This window comes from Rhinatrema bivittatum, chromosome 11, assembly GCF_901001135.1.
Source record: "Rhinatrema bivittatum chromosome 11, aRhiBiv1.1, whole genome shotgun sequence".
Lineage (NCBI taxonomy): Eukaryota > Metazoa > Chordata > Amphibia > Gymnophiona > Rhinatrematidae > Rhinatrema > Rhinatrema bivittatum.
In genome coordinates, this window is record NC_042625.1 from 33,865,735 (window position 1) to 33,892,283 (window position 26,549).

General features: G+C 45.3%; 1 protein-coding gene across 1 annotated transcript in view; it reads left to right on the forward strand.

Moving 5' to 3' along the window:
- The window catches only part of LOC115100809 (small G protein signaling modulator 1-like), a 324,051-nt gene that overhangs the window by 173,688 nt on the left and 123,814 nt on the right, over positions 1-26,549 (forward strand). The window contains 3 exon segments of the mRNA XM_029619713.1: positions 377-522; positions 4,707-4,838; positions 12,178-12,302. Coding sequence (XP_029475573.1) covers positions 377-522; positions 4,707-4,838; positions 12,178-12,302 — 403 coding nt within the window.

A 26,549-nucleotide genomic window follows, 5' to 3' on the forward strand; every position in this document is an offset into this window, starting at 1 on the left:
CATTTTCTTCACATTCTATTTGTTTCAGAATCCGTTTTCCTTTTGCTTCCTTTGGTTTTCTAAAAGCACCTCCTAGGATGCTGAAGAAAGCATCAAACCCATTGATTGTTGGGCAGCTGGGAAAAGGTGCAATGCACACGTTACATTGCAAGGGTTGTGCTGTTACTAGTTAGAGCCCAGCCAGATATGCAGAAACGAGAACATTGTGTACTTGCTGTATGGAAGTGGGTCCCACTAATATAAAGTTATACAGATGCTCATAGCTTTATCTCAACATCTTTTGTTGGCACGTTTTAAGTGTCTTGTTTCTGTGATTGCTGTTGCATATTGTAATTCAGACTTCTGCATGTATGTGTGTGTATTTGTTTAATTCTAGTTGGGCCTTGTGCACTCGAATATACAAAGATGAAGACAGCTGATCATTTCTGGACTGACCCATCAGCGGATGAGCTTGTGCAGAGGCATCGTATCCATAGCTCTCACTGCCGTCAGGACTCTCCTACCAAGCGACCTGCTCTGTGTGTGAGTCCTGCTGTTAGGGTATCATCGTTTCCATTTGCTGCTACCTGCCCTTCATTAACAGTGGAGCATACAAGTCTTCATGTTTGTTTGAGGAGGTTGGGAAACCATCATTCAGTACAGGGGAGATATGCCATCTCCACTTAGGCTTGAGGGCCGGCTTCCCTCTGCCGCTCATGGATGTGGATGAGCTAAAGCCCAGGGACGTGATGAACCAGCTATGCAGGCAGTCGTTGTTGTCCTGGAGGAAAGAAAATAAAAACCTCCCATTACTGATGTCATCTTTGGGCCATGGTAGCCGACAGAAATGGGAAGGGGGTGCAGTTGGAAGAAGTGATTATAACTTGTCCCTGTATAGTAGGGTTGGTACCTTGTAAAATGCACCCATATTTCCCTCTAGGTCTGAGGCTTGCTGTAGGATACAATCCCCAGTTGTTTTTCAGGTCTCACAGCTGTTGAAGTTTCTGCTATAAACAAGAATCCAAAATGGCTGCTTTTTTTTTACTGCACAGCAAAAGAATTTTTGGTTTCAAGAATTGACATTCTATGTCACTTCTGCTCAATAATTTACAACAAGCACCTGGAATTCATATATAATTACTCTTCACTTGGCTAGATAAGTCATTGTATTTCATTGTGAACCTCTTGTGTTAGCAGTAACTAAGTTCCATGTTCTTCAAGGGATATTATTTTCCTTTAAAACATTAGAACAAATGTACCATGGCATTTTAGTTTTGTGTTCTGTCTGATAAGCCTCCTGTTTTTCACATTATCGTTTGGTTTGTGAACATGAGAGAGAGAGCAGCTTTCGTAATGCAGTGGAATGAGATACATGTAAAAACCCCAATCCTGTACAGAATGTTCAGCGAATATATCACCGTGCACCCAGACCGGATGAAAAGACTAATTTAATATCATATTGTAACAACCTTGCAATTTTATACTTTGCAAACACAATCCAGTGAATTGGCCTTCCCATCTCAACACTGGAAATATCCATAAAAAGGGAAGTTCTCAAAACCCTGGCTAGGTTTAAGGTACATTTCTATTTTTAATTACTAGCGCAGTTTCCCTTTTGAAAATCAGTTTCAGTAAAATCTGTGGCTATAAAAGTAGTTGTGGGCTTTGCTCCTGACTTAGTTGAAACAAAATTCCATGGGGGGTGAAGGGGAAGTATGTGTAGAGTTTTAAAAAATCAAATCTGTGTGCTTACCTTGCCATGACCCGGGACCACCCTTTTTCCCCCATGGCTAAATCTGGCTGCTTTGTGAAGCTCAATGACTAGGAAGTAGCTACTGGCAGGACTGTGGGCAGTTCTCAGCTCCGGGCAATTACCTTTCTAACTCTTCAGTTTCCCAGGTAACTCCTTTCAAAGATTGTTCTCAAATGACTTTGGTCCTCTTTTTAACACTAAATTAATTCACCTGGGATGTAATTTTAAAAGGAATTACACATGTAAATGTAACTTACTATCGTAGCAGTTTTAAAAAGCAATTTACGTGCTTAAGGTGCACATACACATGTATAATCTATGGATAATTCAATGTCACATAGTGCAGAAATTTTCAAAAGCCCACTTATTTATTTATTTAAATCTTTTCTATACCGTCATTAAGGTGGTTACCGTCACAACGGTTTACAGTAAGGCACAAAAAATAATGTTGTTAAAATTTATCAGTTTACACAGGTGCCATTAGGTTCGGTAACATAGTTTTTTAATCAAAGCTAGTTGTTAAATGAGTGTGATCACTATTCTGTCCAGGTCAATTCTATAGCAGTTTGAGTTCAGGACTCATTCTATAAATGTAACTTATCCTTTAGTGATGAATTCTATTACATGGGTAAAGTGCATTTGCAATATGTAAATCCAATTTTAAGAGTGTAATTGCTTTTTAAAATTAACCTCTTAATGTGGCTGAACAAGAGCATATTAAATGAAAAATAAAACCCACATATAATGCTAATTCATAATATGAATTATGTGGTTTGCTTTTTATAAGAAATAAGCTGTGGGTGACCAGATTTTGTGGAGGTTTTTTTTAAAGAGGATTTTGGAGGCTGGCGTTCATTTCTTGAACTTGATCCCTTCTTAGTTGGTCAGCAGAGGCTGGGAGCGCTGTGGGATGCAATGATCACAGCCTGTGGGTGGGAAGCTGCCCTGGCCCCTGCCTTCATGTAGATGTCACCTGCTGGCCAATTCTACTTCTGCTGGGCTCTGAAAGGAGCTTTGCTTTGGGGCCCTCAGTCAGAGGAATGCTGCTGTGATGGATGGTGCCTTTTGAGGGTGGTCAAAGGTTGGTTGGTTGGTCAAAGGTTAATTGAGGAGAGAACATCAGCTGCCACAAAAGGAGGTCCAAAAACAACTCCGCTTCTGACTCTCCTTGCAAACTAGCAACAAATATGGTTCAGAAACATGATGGCAGATAAAGACTATACAGTCCATCCTGTCTGCCCATCAACATCTCCCGCTTGACCCCATTGATCCTCTGTGCTTGTACGCTATGCTCTTGAATTCTGATAGTCCTTGTGTCCTGCACCTCCACAGGGAGGCTGTTTCATACGTCATCCACCTGTTCTGTAAAGAAATATTTCCTTAGATTACATCAGAGTGTAACTTATCCTCATCACATCACCTCTCCCTCCACAGACTCCTTTCTATTGAATGAAACCCACTTCCTGTGTGCAAATTCCTTGGGGCTTGATGCAGAATCTAATTGAGGAAGGCTACTCCCTGGTTGCATTTGGGTTTATTTACAATGTTGACCAATCTACAATTTGGTACAAAAGGATTTTATTTTATTTTTTTTATAAAGAGGGACATAATTCAAGATTGATTGATTTTATTTATTTATTTATTTATTTATTTAAAATCTTTTCTATACCATCGCTAAGTTATATACCATCGCAACGGTTTACATGTAGGCACATATTTAATGTAGGTAAAAGTGTACCATAGTACATTCTAACAGGTGCCGTCAAAGGTTCGGTTACAATATATCATTAGTCAAAACAATTTTTAGAGAAGTGGGTCATGACCGAGTGTACCGAAGGTATTTTCACGGGTAAATTTATCATACATGGTGTTATCAATATGCTTATTGTGATGTATAGATACAATTATGCTCTCTGCTGGCTGCTGACAGTGCACTAACAAAGGCAGTTGGCTATGAAATATCCATATTTATTGTCTTAATTTGCTTGTTTCTTTAAAACAGCATGTTGCAATGGCAATATTTAAGGCAGCAGTTGATGTTGCTGGGATTAGAACCTAGCTCTGAACACCACAGCAGGGATGGGCAATTACAGTCCTTGAGGGCCGCAAACCAGTCATGTTTCAAGAATATTCCTAATGAGTATGCCTGAAATAGATTTGCATACAACTGAGGCAGAGTGCATGCAAATCTCTCTTATCCATATAGGGGTCGATATTAGGACCCACGTGCGCGCGTTCATGAAATCCGATGGCCATGTGCACGTGCGCTTGGATTTTAAATTCCGCGCACTCGTGTGAGGGGAGGGGGGGGGAGGAATTTTTGCAAAATATGCACGGCGACACAATTAGGCTTCCCCCAGTTCCCTCCCAGTCTGCTCCAATTAAGGAGCGGACTGGGAGGGAACTTCCCTACCCCCTACCTAAACTTCCTCCCTCTTCCACTCTCCTCCCCATCCCCTAAACCTAACCTAATTATCCCTAAATTTTTTTATTTGGAGCAGAAGTAAAGCCGGCTGGCGCACACTTTCCCAGGACAATGTTAAATGGTGCTGTCCTGGCCCACCCACCCCCGCCCCACCTCTCTCCATTCAGACCCCGCCCCTTTGGAGAGGCCTGGCACTTCGGTGCGTACTGGGGTATACGCACGTGGCTAGGCTCATTGTAAAATGCGCGCAGCGTGCGCAAGGCCCGGCCACATGCGTAAACCCCGAAATTTACGCTCGTAGCCTATTTAAAATTTACTCGATATTCATTAGGGATAGCCTGAAAACCTGTTTGGTTGCCAGCCCTCGAGGACCAGAGTTGTCCACCCGTGCACTACAGTAGCCTTGTAGTCTAGTAATGTGCAGCTGCTGGGATGATCGGACATAAATCCACAAAGTCCTTTGTGTGAATGTATTCATGGGTCGAAGTAATATTCGGTGAAGTCATTGTTGAAAAACCTATTTTTGTTTTTCTGTTTGGGCACTTGTAGATTCAAAAAAGGCACTCAAGTGGAAGTATGGATGACAGGCCATCAATGTCTGCTCGAGATTATGTGGAATCATTGCACCAGAATTCAAGAGCGACTTTGCTGTATGGGAAAAATAATGTTATGGTTCAGCCCGTATGTATATTGTGAATCAAATTCCTCATGCTTTCTGTTTAAAAGTTGTGCAACCTTTTCTGAATTCTTTTGCAAAGTTTGGTGCTTGCTGTGTGTTCACTTGACTATGCAGAAGTAAGGGTCAAAAAAAGAAGTTTGTAGGTGAGCCCCCCCCCCCTTTTTTTTTTTTAAATTAATTATCTCTATAGTAAGACCTTTTCATTATATTAGCTTAATACGTCTGTGATTAACTTTCAGGATCTATGCTTCCTTCTCAGATCAGTGAAGAAATAGTGCAGTTGCCCGGAGGTCAATATTCAAAGCGCTTTCAGCGCACTATTTAACCATATAAGGGTAACTTATGCGGCTACATGGCGGGCCAGTGAATATGCACCTGGTGGTAGTGCCACTCATACAGCTAACATTTTAGCCACATAAGTTGTGGGCAGGTGGTCGGCGCATCAGGGCAGAATGATTCCACTGCATAACTTATGCAGCTAAGTTGCAGATGTAACTGCGGTTAAGCGCGAATATGTACGTACATATTCAGCCACAAACCAGAAGCAAACTCCTCTCAAAACAATCACTCCAAACAAAAGTGACAAACTTTAGAGAGGGAAATAGTATTCTAACTATTACCACAAGAACATTTAGAACAGACTAGAGACAATATCATCGGCATAATCTCAAGACAAGATTTAATCTGCTGTCTCTCGCCCTCAATGGGCCGCAGGCAGTAGTCAGCCTACGAGCAAGAATTTTTTAATCATTTATTGTCTCACGTCTTGCAGAAAATATATTTTTTTGATTTTTTAAATATTTATAAATATAGATTTCTCAAATTCAAACAAATTTAACTATAAAGCATCTACTGAAAAAATCTTTCTAAACCGGCTTATACCCAAATTTTTAGTAACAGAGAATACTTAGCCAAATGGTTGGTCATTCAATATTCAACCCGACATGGGCCATGTTTCGACTCAAAAAGAGTCTTTTTCAAGGGGAATGAACATATCAACTCTCTTTACTACTGGTAAAGATATTCAGCGACATAGCCGTGTCACCGAATATGCTGTGTAACTTTGCCGGATAGGTCATATCTGGCCAAGTTACTAAAACGGCCAACTTTGAATATTGATGTCGCTGGGTTTAAATAGTGTAACATCAGCTGGGCCTTAGGCTGTCTGCATCCACTGTTACAGCTCAGGGAAGAGGTTGAGCTATAAAGGTTTAGTGTCCTTTCAGTCAAAGGGCCCAAATCGGATAATGGTGAGAAAGCCAAGTCATTTTGTGTTTCTTTCAAAGTGTTTGATCATTCTAATTTCAAAAGGTTTAAACGCTTTTGTATACACCTAACATTCTCTTTAACCCTGATCATGAGGTTATTAAGGGAGTGATCTGCCTTTTGAGAAATGCTCATCTACTGCAGTATCACTCTGTTCTTCTCTGTGATATGCAGTTTTTATGTCTGGAGGCGTATTCTTGTCCTTAATGTATGGCTTCTTTCACTGATGATGTAGCCATCTTCACATATCTCACGTTGGATCTTTCATAGAGGAGCATGAATATGAACCTTTTATGTTCAACGTCCTTTCCATGTGGGTAGCAGGTATGGCTTGCATCATGGTGTCTCGCAGGGTTTTGTTATTTGGGTCTTGCAGGGTCTTTTATTTGGGTTTCTCTTTGAAGCTTACTTAGTTTTTATTTCAATGTAGGTGGTTCCCAAAAGGCTTAGAACTAAGGGAGCAGGGCCTTTCAACAGTAGTTATAGATCTTTTATGTTTTTTTTTGTTTTGTTTTTTTTTAAGGCTTTCTAGCTCTGGGTTGTATGTGCTTGTACCATTGCTCTCCCCTCCTTGAATTGTAGTAGATTTTCTCTAGGTGTTTGAAGTGAGGACACCATTTTCTTGGAGATTATTTTGGGGTGATAGCCCTTTTGTTTGAAGGATCCAATTAGAGCTTTTGAGGTATTTAGCTCCTTTCTTTGGTTCAAAACAAATACACTGGTGCTGTGTAGCTTGGCTGTGTATAATGGAAGGATGGAAACTGGAGCTGTGAAGGTAGCTGCATCTGTCATTTAGTTTGCTGTAGGCCGATGTTTGTTTGTAAGTGTCCATTGTTAATTGCGTCTACAGTGCCTAAAAGTGAACTCTTTCCATTGAGGCTGATGGGGTGATGTAATGTGCTGAAGTAGTTGTAAAAATGCTTAAGATTCTTTTCTCCCTCATTACAAACCACAAAGATATTATTTTGTGAATTAATTTTGAAGGCATGTCTCTTGCCTTCCCTCCCCCCCCCCCACCCCCCCTTTTTAAGCCTCACATGTCAGATGTGTATTATTCATGCATAAGAACATAAATATCATACTGGGTCAGCCCAAGGGTCCATCAAGACCAGTGTCCTGTTTCCAACAGTGGCCAATCCAAATCACAAGTACCAGGCAAGTACCCAAACTTTAGATAGATCTCAAGCTACTATTGCTTATTAATTACTGTCATAGCAGTTTGTGTTTTTATCCTCTAGGAATGTATCCAAACTTTTTTTAAACCCAGTTACACTAACTGCTGTAATCACATCCTCTGGCAATGAATTCCAGAGCTTAACTATGCACTGAGTGAAAAAGAATTTTCTTTGATTTGTTTTATTGAGCTATTTGCTAACTTCATGGAGTGCCCCTTGGTCCTTCTATTATCTGAGAGTAAATAACCGATTTACATTAACTTGTTCAAGTCTTTTCATGATTTTGTAGGCTTCTATCATATCCCCCCTCAGCCGTCTCTTCTCCAAACTGAACAGCCCTAACTTCTTTAGCTTTTCTTCATAGGGCAGCCGTTCCAGGTTAACTATGTCAAATGAAATGTCAGTGATAAAGGAGATAGTGAGAGGAGGAAACGAGGCTTAGTTGGATGGTTTTATTATTATTGCCTGTAATTATGCATTGCATTATGAATTAAATTGGTTTTATGAATTGTATTTAAGTTTTTATATATGCAGTAAGCTGCTTTGAGCAATTTTATGGGACTAAGAAGGCAGGATGTAAGCATAAAATTAGATTATATTAGAGGGCCAGAGAGAGATTTGGGGAAAACGCCAAACTGGGAATAAAAAGGAAAGGAAGAGACAGCTGCAAGTATAGAATGAGAAAGTGAAGTCATAAGCAATAAGGCAGGGAACAGATGCACGTTCACCACACAGAATGGTAGAAGTGGGAAAGTTTGAAGATGAAGGAAACAGAAGCCGGAGAGCCAGAATGAGCAATTGAAGGCCCATTGGGGAAGAGAAATAAAGTATGGGAAGACAAAGAAAGAACTGGGGTCAAGGAGGAAAAAGATAAGAGAGGGAGGAACCTGGAGTAGAATATGCTAAAGGGGGCGAGACACTAGGTTTAAAAAAAAAAACTATAGAGGGGATGAAAGTACTGACACAACCAAAATAGAGAGGAATTTAAGGAAGACGAAATGCAAAAGCAGCCAAGATTAGAGGGAAAAGGAAATGTATAAAAATAACAGGTGGGAAAGATAATATAAAATATACTTGATATAATGCTACCTCTGCTTCTTGTGGTGGGCAAGGATTCTACTACCTATTTATCCAATTATGAGTGAGAAAAATGAGAGCTCCAGTAGCTATATTGGTCCCAAAATAAACTGGAGCCTTTGTAGATTATCTTTTTCCATCTGATTTACTACCTCTGATAACGTTTGGAATATCCATCCAATTTCTTTCAAACCTGTGCCACAGATAACTGAGCAACCAGTGGCCATCGCCACACACTTTTGTGTGCTTTCCATGCCCCATCTTTGTTTCTTATTATTTCTTATGGGGAAATAGGCAAGTTCAGTTGAGTTGAAATTTCAGGGTGAGGTGGGGGTCACAGAGCATTGTTAAAACTGCCCTGCTATTGGTTGACATCATGCATTTTTAAAGCTGCCTTGCCATTGGTTAGCACCTGCGGTCATCTCCTGGTTCCATTTTTTTGCCTAGTTTCCTACGGTGGGGAACTATCTGTAACGTAAAATATACTTATTACATAGAAATTCACATAATTATCTTAATCATGCACACACTTCTGCACCAAAGAAGAAAATGGGCATTGTGAAATGTTTATAGATCTTTGTTATAGGAGAAGAGGTCTCTGAAATCTCAAAAACTTGCATATTTTTTTCATCTGGTCTTATGCTGGACCAATATAAAGCATTACAGCTGGGCTGACCTGGTGGCTCAGGGGCAGTGCTGTGTGCTGCCATGAGGAGGAGCCTGGCTTTTTTCACTTCTCATGTCATCTAAGGCTGGGAATGCCTTGCAATGGTGACATCCAGAGTCCAAATTTAGTGCCCACTGGAACAGCAACTTTCAAACAGCCTCGGGCATATATGTACGGCTCGCACAAATGGACATGGCCATTTTATAAATACGTGCATATATGCGTGCATGGTATAAAATCGGCAGTATGTGCGCACAATTTTATATGGGCACGCACATTTAACGCAAATGCCGGTTCTACCGGGCAAGAGGGGGATTTTATTACATATGCGTGCCGACGAAATGACCCGTTTCCTCAGTCCGTTCCCAGTTCGCCCAGGTAAAGGGTAGGACTTCCTATCCCCCCTAATTAACCAGTCTCCCTTTTAGCCCCAACCTTGTTAACTAGCCTCATTTTTGTTTTTTTTTTATTATTATACTAGTTACACACCATCCATAGCAGAAGTAAAGATACGCAAATAAGGATCCCAGCACGCGCTGTTTTAATGCTAAAATCCAGAAACTTCCGAGCCTCGCCAGACCATGCCTGTCTTTCCCCAAAACGTTTTTGTGCGCATACAGGGAGATACGTGTGTATACATGTGCTTTTAAAATCCTGCTTGGTGCGCGTCAGCACAAGAGACGTGCGTATCTTCCGGCTTTGGTGCGCGCCGAGCTCTTGCAGGGGCCTGGTATGCAGGCCCCTGCCAAAGCCTGTCTCTGCAATGACTGGGCTGAAGTGAGTTGGGAAGATGATTGTAAAAAATGGGGGAAAAAAATCCTTGAATAATTGCAGATGAAGCCCTGATTCTGATTTAACTGGAATACCAAAAAGAGCAGGATGACACTGCTGGATCAAAAGAAATAAAAAGCATTACTGCCTACAAAGAACCCAGACAAAGTAAGAGAATTCTGTAAGGTAATTTCATTCCCCGATAGATCCAGGACACTGGTAAATAGAGAGAATAAAATTGAAATAAAAATCTTTGATAGTGATGCAGGTTCACATGTGCCTTTCATCCAAACAAGTTCTTAGTGGGCTTTACATGTTGAAACACAGCAGAAGCTATGACATGGCAGCTAGATTCTGCATCTAGGCTATTTGAGTTCTTCTAATGTGGGAAGAAAGCAGAAGGAACAACATTAATGTTACAGCAGGGGAAAACTGAGGCACTGGGAGCTAAAGCAACTTTCCTAATGTGAGTGAAATGAGTTTGAACTCGCATCCACAAATTATTGCTGCCTTTTACTTCAGTACTCTGACCAGCAGATTACATGTCCTTTCTAATATTAGGTATTGTCATTGGTGAAAGCTATATAGGTTCTTCTGGTTAGGCCCAATCCACTTTGACTTGGTGATGTTACAGCAGCAGCCAGTCTCCTTGGTGTCCTATAAGAAATTACCACCTCATGCCAACCAGTTCTAAAGTAAGGTAATTTTCTCTTTCATCAGCGAGGAAATCAGTTGTAATGTGCCAGGTTAAGGGCCCTGTTTAGAGTTCATGAAAAAGTGTGGCTTTTGGCCATAATTCAGTATTTATTTATTTAGAGCTTTTCTATTCCGGCATTCATGATACAATCACATCATGCTGGTTTACAGGTAACAAGGGGTGTAATAACCTTGAACAATTAACAAGTGGAGAAGCAATGAAGTTACAAAAAACAAGGGTGTTAGAACTGGGGGAGGAAGACAGAGTTTGAGTAACTTAACAGTAAAAGGAGCAATTATATACATTGGGGTAGATTTTTAAAAACGGCGCGTTCGCATACTTTTGTTCGTGCTCCAGGCGCAAACAAAAGTACGCTGGATTTTAGTAGATACTAAAATCCAGGATCGGCGTGCGCAAGGCTGCCGATTTTGGGCAACTGGCGCGCGCCGAGCCGCGCAGCCTGCCTCCATTCCCTCCGAGGCCGCTCTGAAATCGGAGCGGCCTCGGAGGGAACTCTCTTTCGCCCTCCCCTCCCCTTCCCCTCCCTTCCTCTACCTAACCCACCCCCCCGGCCCTATCTAAACCCCCCCCCCACCTTTGTCCGGGGATTTACGCCTCCCGGAGGGAAAAGTAAAATCCCCGGGGGCGGTTCCGGAGGGCGCAACCACGCCCCCGGGCCCGCCCCCGACAAAAAACCCCAGGACTTACGCGAGTCCCGGGGCTCTGCGCGCGCCGGCAGGCCTATGGAAAATAGGGGCGCCGGCGCGCAAGGCCCTGCTCGCGTAAATCCGGGCGGATTTACGCGAGCAGGGCTTTTAAAATCCGCCCCATTGTGTTGACATTGACATGTCTCTCAGTAGTTGTTGTAGTGGTTCAGTTGTGTTGTAGTTGGTTCAGTAGGGATGCACATTCATTTGAAATGACATAAGAGGTATCAAACAATATATCTTTTGTTGTGTTTCTGAAATTAACCAAATGCCATTATTATTTTTTTTTGGGTGGGGGGGGTGGAGGGGTTCGCTGTTGCATGCGCTATTTCCACAAATAGAACAAAAAAATTTAAAAAATGGAAGCATGCACACCCCTGTAATTCAGTAACATTCATGTTTTCTCATGGCAAGGCCTTCTCTCCGTGTTTCAGCTTGCAAGCAGACAAAATAAATGCCCAACTGCTCCCCTCCAAAAATGAAAAAAAAAGAAAAATCAGCAAAACAGTTAAGGTCCTCCATGCAAAATCTTTCAGCCGTTCCAGCTCCAAAGCTTGCAAGGCTAGATATCACCCGACTCTGTCCCTGATACCCTTCATAACATCTCCTGCGCAAAAATGTTTAAGAAGGCTTTTCAAACCTTTTTTGCTGAGGCTTTCAACTCGACTATTTGATTTTCCAGTGTGCCGAGCTCCCGCTGTCTTGGTGAACCTCATACACTGTTTTGGTTACTGCAAGCTGTCTTGTTAAAATCTCTGCTGCTGTTTTATTATGAATGTTTTTAAAATTTGTAAGCCACCTTGCACAAAAATTGTAGAGCATGAGTTAAAAAATGTCTAAATAAATAAATAAGATATTAAAACAGGCCATAAGCGGTCTCCATGAACCAAGTGATTTAATTTTACTAGCAGATTTATATTCTTCTTTTCATAAATGCATTCATTCCTTTTGTGTCTCTTTTTTTCTCTCGCTCTCAACTAGAGAGATGACATGGAAGCCATACCTGGATATTTGTCTCTTCACCAAACTGCAGACACCATGACACTGAAGTGGACGCCTAACCAGCTGATGAATGGCTCTGTGGGTGACCTGGATTACGAGAGAAGGTAACTGCACTTGATGGGTTTTGTAGAAACCGATATTAACTTGTGAGCATACAGTGAATGAATCATCAGGCTAATATAAACTGACCACAGCTGATTAAATTTCCTTAAGCGTTTGGTTTGGCTAGACGGCAGTTCTGCTGCTGATCTGAATCACTTCTCTTCCCATCCTCCTCTTTTCAGCCTTGTGGTTAGGAACAGCTCTGACTACAAACTGTCTGGCAAAGTGAAATGCAGATCTGTATTTTTAGTACTGTGTTCTGGGTACTGTACGATGGAGTAAAACCGAATCTGATCAGTAGCTTGGCCAAGGAGGTCACATGGCTGCCTCCCCCTTCATATGACGAGAGTCTTTGACACTGTTGAACATCTGGCTGTGCTCCTCATGATGTTCAGAATGCTCCAGTTCATGAGGGTGAGGGCAGACACCTGAGTGATACGGATTTTATCGCAGCTTCTATTTTTTTTTTTTTTGTACATCACTTGTTGACTGCTCCCCAGTTAGAGCCAGCTGTCTAAAGCCAGTGTATTTGGCCAACTGCTGACACAATAAAATCAACCATAGACAACACTAACAGACTGACAAAATAATAAGAACAAATCCCATCCCATCAGTACCTTCACTGTCTGCCCATTATCGAGACTTCCCACCCATAACTTTCTGAAGAGACCTTACCATGTGGCAGATATCGCACCAGTCAGGAGAGACTGAAAGGTAAGGGATACAGATTCTCTAGTCTGTCCTCCTCCCGTTTCCTGCAGTATTTCTAGCTCTGGCTGTTTCCTGATGGGGGACTTCCTGTTTCCTGGATCCAGGAGCCCTCTTTCTATCACCCCGCCCTCCCTTACCACAGTTTCATTGTAGTGAAACTTTCTCTGCCTTGATTCCTAGGGGCTGCTGTCTGGTGCTCTTTGCACTCCTGGTTAGTTCAGATGGCTGTGATTATACAGCACATGTCACAGGCTTAATGGCAGAACGACCAGGGCAGTTCCAAATGTCATTAGCACACAGATGAATTGAACTACAATTGAAGCAGATTCAGATGGAACATATTGTAATTTATTTATAGCTTACATTTATAAGCTGCCTCTCTTGATACCAGCTCCAGATGACAAACCAAAAATAACATAAAATTCAGAAAGAAAGCAAATGACAGCCAGCAACTATGTACAAAAATACATAGACCAAATACAAAATGCATAAAAAGAAACAATGGGGTAGATATTCAAAGCTGGCTGTGTAAGACACTTAGCCAGTTAGAACTAATCCGGCTAAGTTACGATGTATATTCAGCAGAATGCAAAGTCGCTGAATATATGCATCTATGTGTGCACTTCGCCGGATAAGTCTACCCGGCTACGTTTAGGCCTGCTCTATGGGGCGTCTAAACTTAGACGTAAACTTTAATGCGGCTAACTCTGACTACAGTAAGGGACTTATACGGCTGCACTGAACATAGGGTCATATTCAGCGGCCGCTGCTTAGCCGCATAAGTCCAGCTTATCCGGTTCAATAGCGTTGAATGCACTTTGAATATTGGGTCCAACAGGTATAGTAAAAATGCAATAGTAATGAAATTAATAAGACAATCAGTATAAACTGTGATTAAATAGTTGTAACTGAAGTAAGAGGCTTGCGATATGTTGCAGCGTGGATATGGTCACATCCAGTGCAGGGAGTACAGTAATGCATGTCACCTGAAGCCTCCATAGCTCTCCAGCATCATCCTGGTACTGCAGAAAACATTACCCCTGTGCTTTAATGCCCAGCTGGCAGCAACTGGAGCAGAGAAGATTTGTGCTCAGAGTTCTAACTTCTTATCTTGCTGCCAGTTGTGCTGCTCGGAAGGTTTTGCAGCTGTAATAAATCAGCAACCAATTTTCGTGCAAGTAATGCTTTGAAAGGTATTGTAGCGCATTACGTGTAACCTGCAAGGTCTGTGGAATAGCTGGAATACGAAGAAAATGAAGATGATGATGATTAGCCAAAAGCATACGAGCGCTATAGAAATATTTGCTGAAGAAATTAATCTGGAATAAGTGAAACAATAGAAATATTCAGTAGTTGCATCACAGCAGGTGGGGAACATTTTTAAGAGAAGTAAAAAGAACTGTGAAGGCAAAAATTGATTTTTGTAACTATAAGGCATTTCTTAGGAGGAACTTAATTTAAAGCTACAGAAAAGCCTACTGAGTGCATTTATCTTTTCAATGGTAGGATACAGAAATGAAACCTGACAATAGAGATCAAAGAATATGCATGCACATGAAATGTGGTGGGTTAAAAGAATTCTGAAGAGCAGCAGGAAGGACCTGAACGGGTGCATGAGGTAATGAGAGATGGACGCAGGGTCATCACAAGGAATAAGCAAGAAGGTCAACCTCCCTCTGTGCCACGCTGGGGGAGGGAGGGGGTGCAGGTGGATGTTACGCCACCCCTTTTTAGTCTGCGACTTTGCAAGCATGCAAGTCTGAAAGGGAAGGGGGAGGGGATCCAAAAACTACCCTTGCCCAGGGTGTCATTTTGTCCAGCGATTGCCTTGTGTGGAAGACTTGATCAAAATGAAAATGAGAATTGCTGGTCAATAATTCAGAGGACCTGGAGGCAAATTAGCAAATTTAGTGCTGGAGGGAATTAGAATGCAAAGAGAGAGATGAAAAGTCCTGATTTAGATACTATAATCCAGGTGATTTCTCACCAGTTAGCATCTCCTTTCCTCTATCAGTCATGCCTCTCCCTCTGGCTCTGTCCAACACCTTCTAACGTTGTTTTGCTACCTTGGGATCATAGATATGACCATCCCGAGGTCTCTTATTTGTCTTGTGTGTTCGTTTGGACTAGAATGCAAGCTCCATGGACCAGGGACAGTCCCTTGTGTCTCTTTACAGCACTGTCTATGCCTAGTAGACTTGTAGACATGATTAGTAGCAACAGCGGCAGCCAGAGCCGATGACTTTTAAAGACTGGTCAAGATTGGAAACATGGATGAAACAAAGCTGAAAGCTGAGCACAGAGAGAGAATTGCGCACCAGAGTTGCCCAACATTTGTATTAAATTGAAGACCAGTACATAAGTATTGATTAGTTTAATTTAAAAAAAAAAATTTATTTTTTTTTTTTACAAAAATCGCAGAACTGCCTGCCCATTATACATGTCCCATGCATCCATTGACCTGCTCGGGCCGGCGGAACCTGCATGCAATAGATACAATCCGCGCTGGTTGGAGGAGAAAGACACTGATAGCAGTAGGGGAGGGGATACATTAATTTCCCCACAAATGTTTTGCAGGTATCTGCTGGTATAACTAAACATAATTCCTTAGTGGATATGTAACTTACTAACACCTTCCATGGATCGATCTCGTGGAGTGTTTAGACGCTTATGGTTAGAGGCAGAATTGAATAAAAACTGATATTTTTGCAGCTCTATGCAGTGTTTCGCTTTTAGCATTGTATCTGTGCCCCCATCCTTCTGTTTCCTGCACTATTGTTTTGTTTTTGACAAATGATACTTTCCATGGTCATGGTCCCTTCAAGCAGCCAAATGAATTTTGTCTCATCCTGGATCAATATTAATTTACCAGGAACCTAAATCGACCAACACTGATAGCCGGGTTGAGAGACACCTTGAGAACACCCTAATAATAATATATATTAGTTAATGCATTTCAAATTTTGAACATTAGACATATGCACTGTGGTAATCTTTGATTGTGCGCCCCTTGGCTCTGATTCAGATTGCAGCCATAAGGCTGGTAAATCTGGCCCTGCATGAAGCTGCAAAAATGTTCAGGCCATTAAGGGAACACCAGTTTTTGTAAGGGAATCTATATACCTATTGGCACTTTGTGTGTTGTCCTTTTCTAAACAAGCAATTGTTACTTTGGTTGCACACTATATTGGGAGAGAAGAGCCAACTCAAAGGTCTACATAGGTGGTCTTACCCTGTTGACAAACACACATGATAAAGAATTAATTAAAAAAAGAAAATTAATGTCTACAGAAAAGATTTGACATGCACCTGAGTATCTCAGGCTGCCACCAAAATGGTTTAGATTGGCTAGGTGTGCCTATGAATTCCATAAAGAAATCTTGGGAACTTCCATTTTGCAGATGAAATTTAATGTGGACAAGTGCAAGGTGTTACATATAGGGAAACGTAACCCTTGCTGTAGTTACATGATGTTAGGTTCCATATTAGGAAAAAGATCTAGGCATCAAAGTGGATAATACTTTGAAATCGTCAGCTCAGTGTGCTGCAGCAGTCAAAAAAGCAAACAATGTTAGGAATTAGGAAGGGAATGGTTAATAAAACGGAAAATGTCATAATGCCTCTATCGCCCCATGGTGAGATTGCCCCATGGTGAAGATCGCACCTTGAATACTGTGTACAATTCTGGTCGCCGCATCTCAAAACAGAATTGGTTGCGATGGAGAAGGTGCAGAGATGGGCAACCAAAATGATAAAGGGGATGGAACAGCTCTCTGATGAGGAAAGGCTGACGAGGTTAGAGCTGTTCAGCTTGGAGAAGAGATGGCTGAGGGGGGGGTTATGATAGAGGTCTTTAAAATAATGAGAGGTCTTGAACGAGTAGATGTGAATCTGTTCCCTGTACGTACCAGGATCAGTCCAGGACACCTGGGTTGTGACTCCGCACCAGTAGATGGAGACAGACTAAAACTTGTGGGCGGAGCCATATATGCCCCTGTGTCAGTCACAGCCCCTCAGTCTTACTCTGTCTCCAGTAGATGGTGCAGGTGCGGTCACAGCTCCTCCCTGCCCTGGTTCTGGTACTCCGTCAGGGTTGGTTATTTCTTTTTGGTTTTAGGCCAGTTTAGGCTACGGTGTTTGTAATTGGGATTTTTGCCAAATTGTCACTGACGTCCGTCCGCCCTGCCTCCCAGGGGGGTTGAGAGGTCCTGAGGGGACTACCCCCCCCTGGTTGAGGCCGCTGCTAGGGTCGAGGACCCGGCTTTCCTAGTAGCAGCGTCAGGGGTGACACCGGGGAGCCCGGTTCACTCACCCCTGCTGGATTAGGGCTCCAGGACCACGGACAGCGACAGGCGTTTCTTTGTAAAAAAAAAAAAAAAAAAGTGTGTTTTTATTTTTGTGCCGGCTCTCTGTTTTCTTCGCGTCTGCTCTCGGGGGGGGCGCTGCTGGCAGGGGGGGAGGCCGTTCGCGCGAATTTTATTTATATTTTGTTTTGCTGCCGTGGTCTCCTTCTTCGCGCCGTTTTCGCCGGCATGCCTCGTGGCTCGGTTTGCAGGGCCTGCGGCTCGGCGCGCGCGAGGGCTTTTGTGCTGCCTGCATCCCGGGAGATGAAGGGTCGTCCGGGGCGTCTCGGGGGGCTCGTTTGCGACCCGCGCGACCGCCGCCGAGCGGGGGGGGCGCGGTTGAGAGGCCCCAGGAGTTTTTCTAGCTCAGTGCGGGAGCGGCGGCCATTTTGGCCACGGGCCGCGAAATGGCGCGGGAAACGGCAGGGCCTTCGGCCTTGCCTCCCGCGCTGTCTCCTCAACGAATCGCGGCGGGGGGGTGTCCCTCGGGGGCCCCCCCCCCGGCCTTGCCTCCCGCGCTGTCTCCTCAACGAATCGCGGCGGGGGGGTGTCCCTCGGGGGCCCCCCCCCCCCGAATCGCGGCGAGGGGGGGTCCCTCGGGGGCCCCGGGGAGCCCCGCTGAGGTTTCTTCCGATTCTGGCTCCTTTTCTGAGGACTTTGCGCTTTTGCTGCGCAAAGTCCTGAAATATAAGAAAAGCAAGTGCGGCCGGAGGGAATCCTGCAAGGCTCCACTGCTGAAGAAATCCAAGAGGCCATCGGGGGTTGCGGAAGTGCCCCCGAGGCCTCTTCCAGGGGGAAGAGGCCTCCACGTGGCGTCCCACAGGAGGCGGACTCAGATTCCTCCACGGGGGCAGACACTGATTCCCCTGAAGAGCCCCTAAAGGGGGCCGACAACGTGGCAGCGGGCGGATCCGCTCCATCCGGCGCAGGAAAAGGATCACAGGCAGTGGAGGGAGACGATCCCAAGGAGGTCCGGCTCTTCCGCAGGGAGGAACTGCCACCCTTAATTCCGGCCATTCTCCAGGAGCTGGGTATAGAGGCCCCTCCGGTAGTGGTTCGGCAGGAGGCGAGCATGGATCCGGTCCTGTTAGGCCTCACGGGTCCGGCAGTGGCTTTTCCGTTTCATTTTTCTTCAACGGACATCCTGTTCCGGGAATGGGACACCCCAGAATTGGGTCTGAAGGTCAGCAAAGCCATGGACAAGCTTTACCCGCTCCCGGAGGATGCGCTGGACCTTCTCAAACTTCCCAAGGTGGATTCGGCGGTTTCTGCGGTAACAAAGAGATCCACTATCCCACTCACGGGAGCGACAGCCCTCAAGGATCTTCAGGACAGGAAGCTGGAAGTGCAGCTTAAGAAGATTTTCGAGGTTTCCGCGCTGGGAGTACGAGCCGCCATCTGCACGAATTTCGCTATGCGAGCTAGATTGCGCTGGGCTCAAGTTCTACAGGCCAATGCGGATCTTTCTGCAGACGAGGCAGCGCAGGCGAACAGGTTGGAGGCGGCAATAGCATATGGCGCAGATGCTCGCCATGATCTGCTGCGCACGTCGGCGAGATCCATGGTGGCTGCGGTTTCGGCGCGCCGACTCCTGTGGCTATGCAACTGGGCGGCAGATGGCTCTTCCAAGGCTCACCTCTGGGCGCTGCCATTCAAAGGTCTTCTTCCTCCCGTGCCCCGCAGTGGCAGCAGCAGCAGTCCTCTCGGGGGAAGCACTTCGGATGGCAAGGGGGTCCCCTGGCGATCACGGGGGCCAAGTCTTCGCAATGAAAGGTGGTCGGCCCCTCTCCCGCCGCGCACCCAGCAGAACGTCGGGGTGCGGTTGATGTCCTTTTGCGAGAGATGGCCCGGTGTAACGTCGGACCAGTGGATCCTCAACGTGATAAGACACGGCTACGCGTTAGATTTTGCTCGCACTCCAGCGGACAAGTTCCTTGCCTCGCCCTGCAAGGCCCCCGAGAAGAAGGCGGCGGTGCTAGACACCATCCGACGCTTAGAAGCATTGGAAGCCATTTCCCCCGTCCCGGTCAGCCAACAAGGCAAGGGCCGTTACTCCATTTACTTCATCGTCCCAAAGAAAGACAGCACGTCCAGACCAATTCTGCATCTCAAGGGGGGTAAACCGATGCCTTCGCGTTCCTCACTTCAAAATGGAGACGATTCGGTCAGTCATTGCTGCGGTACGGTACGGCCCGGCGAGTTCCTGGCCTCCCTGGATCTCACGGAGGCGTATCTTCACATAGGCATTCAGCCGTCGTTCCAAAGCTTCCTCAGGTTCTGCATTCTAGGACGGCATTATCAGTTTCGGGCGCGCCCGTTTGGGCTCGCCACAGCTCCCCGTACATTCACGAAGGTGATGGTTGTGGTGGCAGCGCAGTTGCGCCGAGCAGGTCTCCTGGTCCATCCTTATCTGGACGATTGGCTGATTCGGGCGAGGTCCGAGGATCAGTGTCGGAAGTCAGTGGCCAGGGTCCTCCATCTCCTGCAGTCCCTGGGATGGGTGGTCAACTTCAGCAAAAGTCATCTGGCACCCACGCAGACCTTGGAATATCTAGGAGCGGTGTTCGACACGAAGCAGGGCAAGGTGTTCCTGTCGCACGACCAGGTGTGCAAACTACAATCTCAAGTACGGCGCTTATTGTCTCTCCGCCGACCGCGAGTCTGCGACTACCTTACGGTCCTAGGGTCTATGGCCTCCACGCTGGCGCTGGTTCCCTGGGCATTCGCTCATCTGCGACCATTACAGTCCTCCTCACTGTCCCGCTGGAAGCCGGTCTCGGAGGACTTCCATCTCCCGCTTCCTCCAGCGGGACACGCGAGGTCCAGTCTACTCTGGTGGCTGGATCCCAGTCATCTGTCTTCTGGAGTCTCCCTTCTGGTGCCCGATTGGACAGTGGTAACCACGGATGCCAGCCTCTCCGGTTGGGGGGCGGTCTGCCTAGGCAGCTCGGTCCAAGGCCGATGGTCAGTGTCGCAAGCCCAGTGGTCTATCAATCGCCTAGAGACCAGAGCGGTCCGTCTGGCCCTACAAGCCTTCCTGCCGTTGCTGCGGGGAAAGGCAGTCCGAGTGTTGTCGGACAATGCGACCACCGTGGCATACATCAACCGCCAGGGCGGAACAAGGAGCCCCCAGGTGGCGGAGGAGGCTCAGCGCTTGATGGCTTGGTCAGAGCTGCATCTCAGCAACATAGCAGCATCTCACATTGCGGGAGTCGACAGCGTTCAGGTGGATTTTCTCAGCCGTCATCGCTTAGATCCCGGAGAGTGGGAGCTGGGGGACGAAGCGTTCCTTCTCATTTGCGAAACGTGGGGTGTGCCCCACATGGATCTGATGGCCACGTGGCACAATGCGAAGGCTCCGCGATTTTACAGTCGACGTCGAGAACGGGGGGCAGAAGGCGTCGATGCGTTGGTGCTTCCATGGCCGACGGATGTGTTGCTCTACGTGTTTCCCCCGTGGCCGATGATCGGCAAGATTCTACGGCGCATAGAGTTGCACCCGGCCAAGGTGATCTTGGTGGCACCGGAGTGGCCGCGCCGGCCGTGGTTCGCAGACCTCGTCCAGCTGGCAGTAGCGGCACCCCTTCGGCTCCAAGGAATGGCGGGCCTGCTCCATCAGGGCCCCGTCTGTTTGGAGGATGCGGATCACTTCTGTCTCGCGGCATGGTTTTTGAGAGGAGGCGCTGAAGAGTAAAGGTTACTCAGATGCGGTGGTGGCTACGTTGCTGCGTTCCAGGAAACAGTCGACATCTCTGGCTTATGTCCGTGTCTGGGTGGTTTTTGAGGAATGGTGCGTGCAGCGTGGGGTGGACCCCACTTCGGCTTCAGTTTCCGACATTCTGGTGTTTTCTCCAGGCAGGTCTAGCCAAAGGTCTGGCGTGCAGTTCTCTAAGGGTTCAAGTAGCGGCGCTTGGTTGTTTGCGAGGTAAGGGCCGTGGTACGTCCCTGGCGCTTCACCCGGATATTTCTCGTTTCCTTTGGGGAGCTAAGCACCTTCGTCCTCCATTGCGTCTCCCTTGTCCGGCTTGGAACCTCAATTGGGTTCTCTCCGCTCTATGCGCGGCGCCGTTTGAGCCCTTGAAACGCGTAACTCTTAAGGATCTCACTTTAAAAACGGCGTTCTTGGTGGCGATTGCCTCGGCACGGCGTGTTTCCGATTTACAGGCCCTGTCCTGTAGGGAACCTTTCTTGCGTATTTCAGATTCTGGAGTCTCTTGCGGACGGTTCCTTCCAAAGTTGTTTCGTCTTTTCACGTGAATCAATCGGTGGAGCTGCCCGCTTTGGTGGGCGGGGAGTCCTCCGTCCCAGAAGCAAGGGACTTAAGGAAGCTTGACGTGCGGCGATCCCTCCTCCGATATCTGGAGGTCACTAATCCGTTTCGGGTCACGGATCATCTGTTTGTCCTGTTCTCTGGTCCAAAGAAAGGGGCCGCAGCGTCCCGCACAACGATCGCCCGTTGGCTCAAGGAGGCCATTGGTTCGGCGTACTTGATGCGGGGAAAACCACTTCCCGTGGGCCTGAGGGCTCACTCGACTCGATCTCAAGCGGCGTCTTGGGCGGAAGCGTCGCAGGTGTCGCCTCAAGAGATTTGCAGGGCGGCTACCTGGAAGTCATTACATACCTTTATCAGGCATTGCCGGCTGGATGTCCGGGCTACCGATTCCGGGGGTTTTGGAGAGAGGGTACTCCGAGCGGGACTCTCTGCTTCCCACCCTCAGTAGGTTTGCTCTGGTACATCCCAGGTGTCCTGGACTGATCCTGGTACGTACAGGGAAAGGAAAATTAGTTTCTTACCTGATAATTTTCGTTCCTGTAGTACCAAGGATCAGTCCAGGATCCCGCCCGCAGTGCTGCGCTGAAGTAACGGAGAGTCCGCTCATTGTTCTGAATTATTCTGTTCCGCTTGTTTAGCTCTCTCGGTTGAAGAGTCCGTTTCCAGGAGGGGTGTTTCTTTCCCCGTTCTTTTAGCGGTTTATAGCTAGTTTAGTTCTCTGGTTGTGTTCTACTTTGACATTACGTATGACTGAGGGGCTGTGACTGACACAGGGGCATATATGGCTCCGCCCACAAGTTTTAGTCTGTCTCCATCTACTGGTGCGGAGTCACAACCCAGGTGTCCTGGACTGATCCTTGGTACTACAGGAACGAAAATTATCAGGTAAGAAACTAATTTTCCTTTATTTACGCTTTCGGATAATGGAAGGACTAGGAGGCACGCCATGAAGTTAGCAAGTAGCACATTTAAGACTAATCGGAGAAAATTCTTTTTCACTCAACGCGCTATTAATCTCTGGAATTTGTTACCAGAGGATGTGGTTAGTGCAGTTAGTGTAGCTGGGTTTAAAAAAAGTTTGGATAAGTTCTTGGAGGAGAAGTCCAAATTGACTTAGGGAATGGCCTCTGCTATTACTGGCCTCAGTAGCATGGGATCTTCTTAGTGTTTGGGTTCTTGCCAGATTCTTGTGGCCTGGTTTGGCCTCTGTTGGAAACAGGATGCCTTGCTTGATGGATCCTTGGTCTGACCCAGCATGGCAATTTCTTCTTATGACTGGGAGAGAACTGTTGGTCAGCACCTCATGTGAGGGAGGGAAATGTCACCCAAGGGTGTTAAAAAAAAATTATATAAAATAAGTGAAAAGTGAAAGTGTTATGCCATGTCCTGTATGTTAGATTATGGCTACAGGTGATTAGCAGACTTAACTGATAACCTTATGATACGAATTTGATAGTTTTAAGGGAGCAGTTGCTTATACTTTTGTGAGGTAATCAATCATTTTTATTGTAGCAGCATAAGTATACAAGATATAATATGGTAATTTTGTTTTCAAGTTTCTAAAATTTACACAGCAAAGCCATGTTATAAAAAATGAGCATAAACTCATGTTATCTCCAAATCAACTTTCACTTGATAAATACCCAATGCCAAACTAATTAACCTAGATGAAAGATTAATTAAGTCAGTTTCTCACCCTTAGCTATTGGGTCACTATCCAGCCATCCCCAGCAGGCAAATGATAGGAAAAAAGAGCCCAGAGGTCTCCTAGATGTCTCCATGAGGTATGCCGGCTGGAACAGGCTAAAGAAGGACTTGGCTTGCTAAAGTTTTTTCAGGGAATAAAGTTGGCAATTATGATAAGGCAGCTACAAGGTTAATGGAGCAAGCTAGGCTGAGCATGGAATTCAGACTTAGGCTTGCTTGTTCACAGGTATCCTGAAACGCACAGTCAAGGTTTTGGGGAAAGAAAAACCTCTGAGGAAAGGTCCACAGTCTGTATAGTTCAGAGTCCTTTTCTCTGTTCAGATTGGATGTCACCACCGTCTATAGTCGCAGGATTGGTGGGATACTGATAATGTCATCTGAGTCCAGATGCGTATGAATATTCTCTCTCTTGATAATGAGGTTAATCATCAGACATTTGCTGAACAAATCTCGCTTCATAGCTGGTTTCATCAAAGACATACTCCAAGGTCATGTATCTGAGGTGTACTAACACATTGTGAGGTGAAAACAGATGTCTGATATCGAAGAGTAATTGCAGTTTCTTTTCATCTGCATGATACACAGTCCCATATGAAGTTGCCAATATCATCACATGGCTGAAGATGCCATCTTTGTGTTGCTTAGGCCTACACTTTGGTTCAGGCTGTGTGCAGGTTCAATTATCAGATCCTTGTTTAGGGTCACTGGCTTTTACCCTACAACCCTGAGCAGGGGGCAGGCAGATAAAACAGTTTGTGACATCTTTTCACATGACACAAAAGCCAAACCTGTGACTCTGTGAATGTAATGTGAAAAACACCCAGACTGTGTGGGGTATAGAAGAAGACAACATAAAAGATCTCTCTCCTACCCATCGTTGCCACATGCATAGAAATATTTTGTTAGAGAAGGCTGCATGCATCATGATTGTACGTTTGGTCACTTATTAGAGAGAAGGTAAGCAAGTGGGTAGTTATGAGCTGGAACTTTGTATCTTGTACATTTTATACAGTATATGTTCTTCTCTTGAAAGACTATGTGCAGTATAGCTGCTGTTGGTCAGTCTCTGAGAGCTCTTTGACAGATGTGTATAATTTTTCTTTTCTCCTCTTTCTCTCTTCGAGGTGATCTTTATGGGTCACTTGGCCCCATGCACCCTGCATGTTACTCTAACCTGCAGCCAGAACCCAAGTTCTGAGTTCTGTGGGATAGCGATGGGGAATCTGGCTTAGCTTGCATAGGTGCTGAAATGTGAAACCCTCCAGAGAATCTGTAACGGAAATTGCAGATGTTCATTCAATATGGAATGAGTACTCTGCAACGTGCTTGTGAGGTTGACTGAGCAAATCTTGTGGGCGGGAGCAGGAACCACACTGACGCCAGCCTTTTCTCATACAACTTCAACTTTTATTGACATAAACAGCAAATCATACTAACAATAACTGCCTACCCTTTGAAGTATATTCACAACACAAACCTTTCCAGAGAGGGTCAAGAGTTCTTACTCCTAGAGACGTGGGGCCTCCTGATCCCAGCTGGTTTCTGCTTTTTAATGTCCCAGCAGTGTCTAGGGTTGCCAACTGACTCCAGATTTTCAGGACAGGTTGATCCAGTCCTGGTTTTACCCCATTGCATGCTGGTACTCATTCTGATTTTTCTATTGCATTCCCTAAGAAAAGCAAGATTATAAGTGCCTGCATGCAGGGGGAGTAAAACCAGGACTGGATCAACCTGTTCTGAAAATCTAGAACCAGTTGGCAACCCTAGCAGGGTCTCGCCCACAGAGCTTTTCTGGCCCAGCAGGGTCTTGCCCACAGATTTCTCTTCCTCTATGGGATTTAAGATGGAACAGACATCTAGCCTGGTCCCACACAGGTTAAATAGGGGAAACAGGGTCACTCCATCACAGTGCTCTGCAAATTCTTGAAAATTCAGACACTAGGCTAATTTTTGGACTAAGTCAAAGATCTCACATCTATCCAGTGCTAAGAGAACTGCATTGGTTTACCCTTTGAGGAAAGAGTCCAGTTTAAAACTGCCTTATTACGGTAATTCTTAAAACGCTGACGTTGGATAAGTCAAATACTTCATATCTATAACCCTACTCATGAACTCTGATCTTTGCAGAGGGGTCTGCTAGACATATCGTTGGTCTGATAAGTTTGGTTAGCTGAATCTTGTGAAAGATTATTTTTTGTTGCTGATTTGCTGTTACTTTTACAGACTGTGGAGTGTGCAAAAACTTTTTTTAAAAGTTGTTGAAAACACATCTTTTTCATCAGGCTTTCGATAATTAAATCTCTGGACAGTGCTTTTGTTGGGGAAGGTAGCTGGCTGTATATTTTGACTTATTTTATTTGTTAGTTTTACGGATTTTTATAAATAGATCTAAACCTCCTAGAGCTGTGAATAGGCAGCCTGTAAGCCATGAAATAAATAAATAAATCTGATAAGTTGCTTTTTTGAAGCTGATTTGATGGCTGAGCACCAAGTATTGTTCAGTGCCATGTGGAAGATCCAGGTTTGATTCCCTGTCTGGCTGGAGCTAGGTCTGCCAGGGAAGGGAGTCTCTACCATTGCTGAACAGTGACACCTGGGCAACTACTGGGTAAAAAAAAATATAATCAATCAATCAATAAGGGCTTAGATCATCATCATCATCATTTGTTTGTTTCTATTTAGCCTTACCATTTTTGAAAGCCAAAGGCAGATTACGACCTAAGCATTTTTCTCAGTCACAAAACAGGAAAAAAAACCCATTAGTACATTTGGCTCAGAATTGATTTCTTTATCTAGCGATTTAAAAATTCTGTCCTGGTTGGCCTGCTGGTCACATAGGCAGGTGCTGCATACCACCTCTTGGGAGACCCGAATTAGACCACTAGTTCAGGTGATCTGCTCTCAGGGTCAGCTGGGGCTGAGGATGCTGGTGAGGAGGGAACGCCAACCATCACACGACGACATCACACGAGGAGCTTCTGGTGCACGGCGCCTTGCTGCAATGACAGGGTTAAGTGAGTTGGGAAAGGGGGAGAAAAGTTGAAAATAAGGGAAAATCCACTCGGGTACTTGGGAATGAAGCTCATGGGATTGTAACCCAATAGGTTCTGGTTTTGACTGAACTGAAAGCCCAAAGGCAGAGGTGCAAATTTCTGGTTCAAAAGCAAATAAAATTAGGTACTAGTTTGAAACTGCTTGTGTCAGCAGCAGCCAAT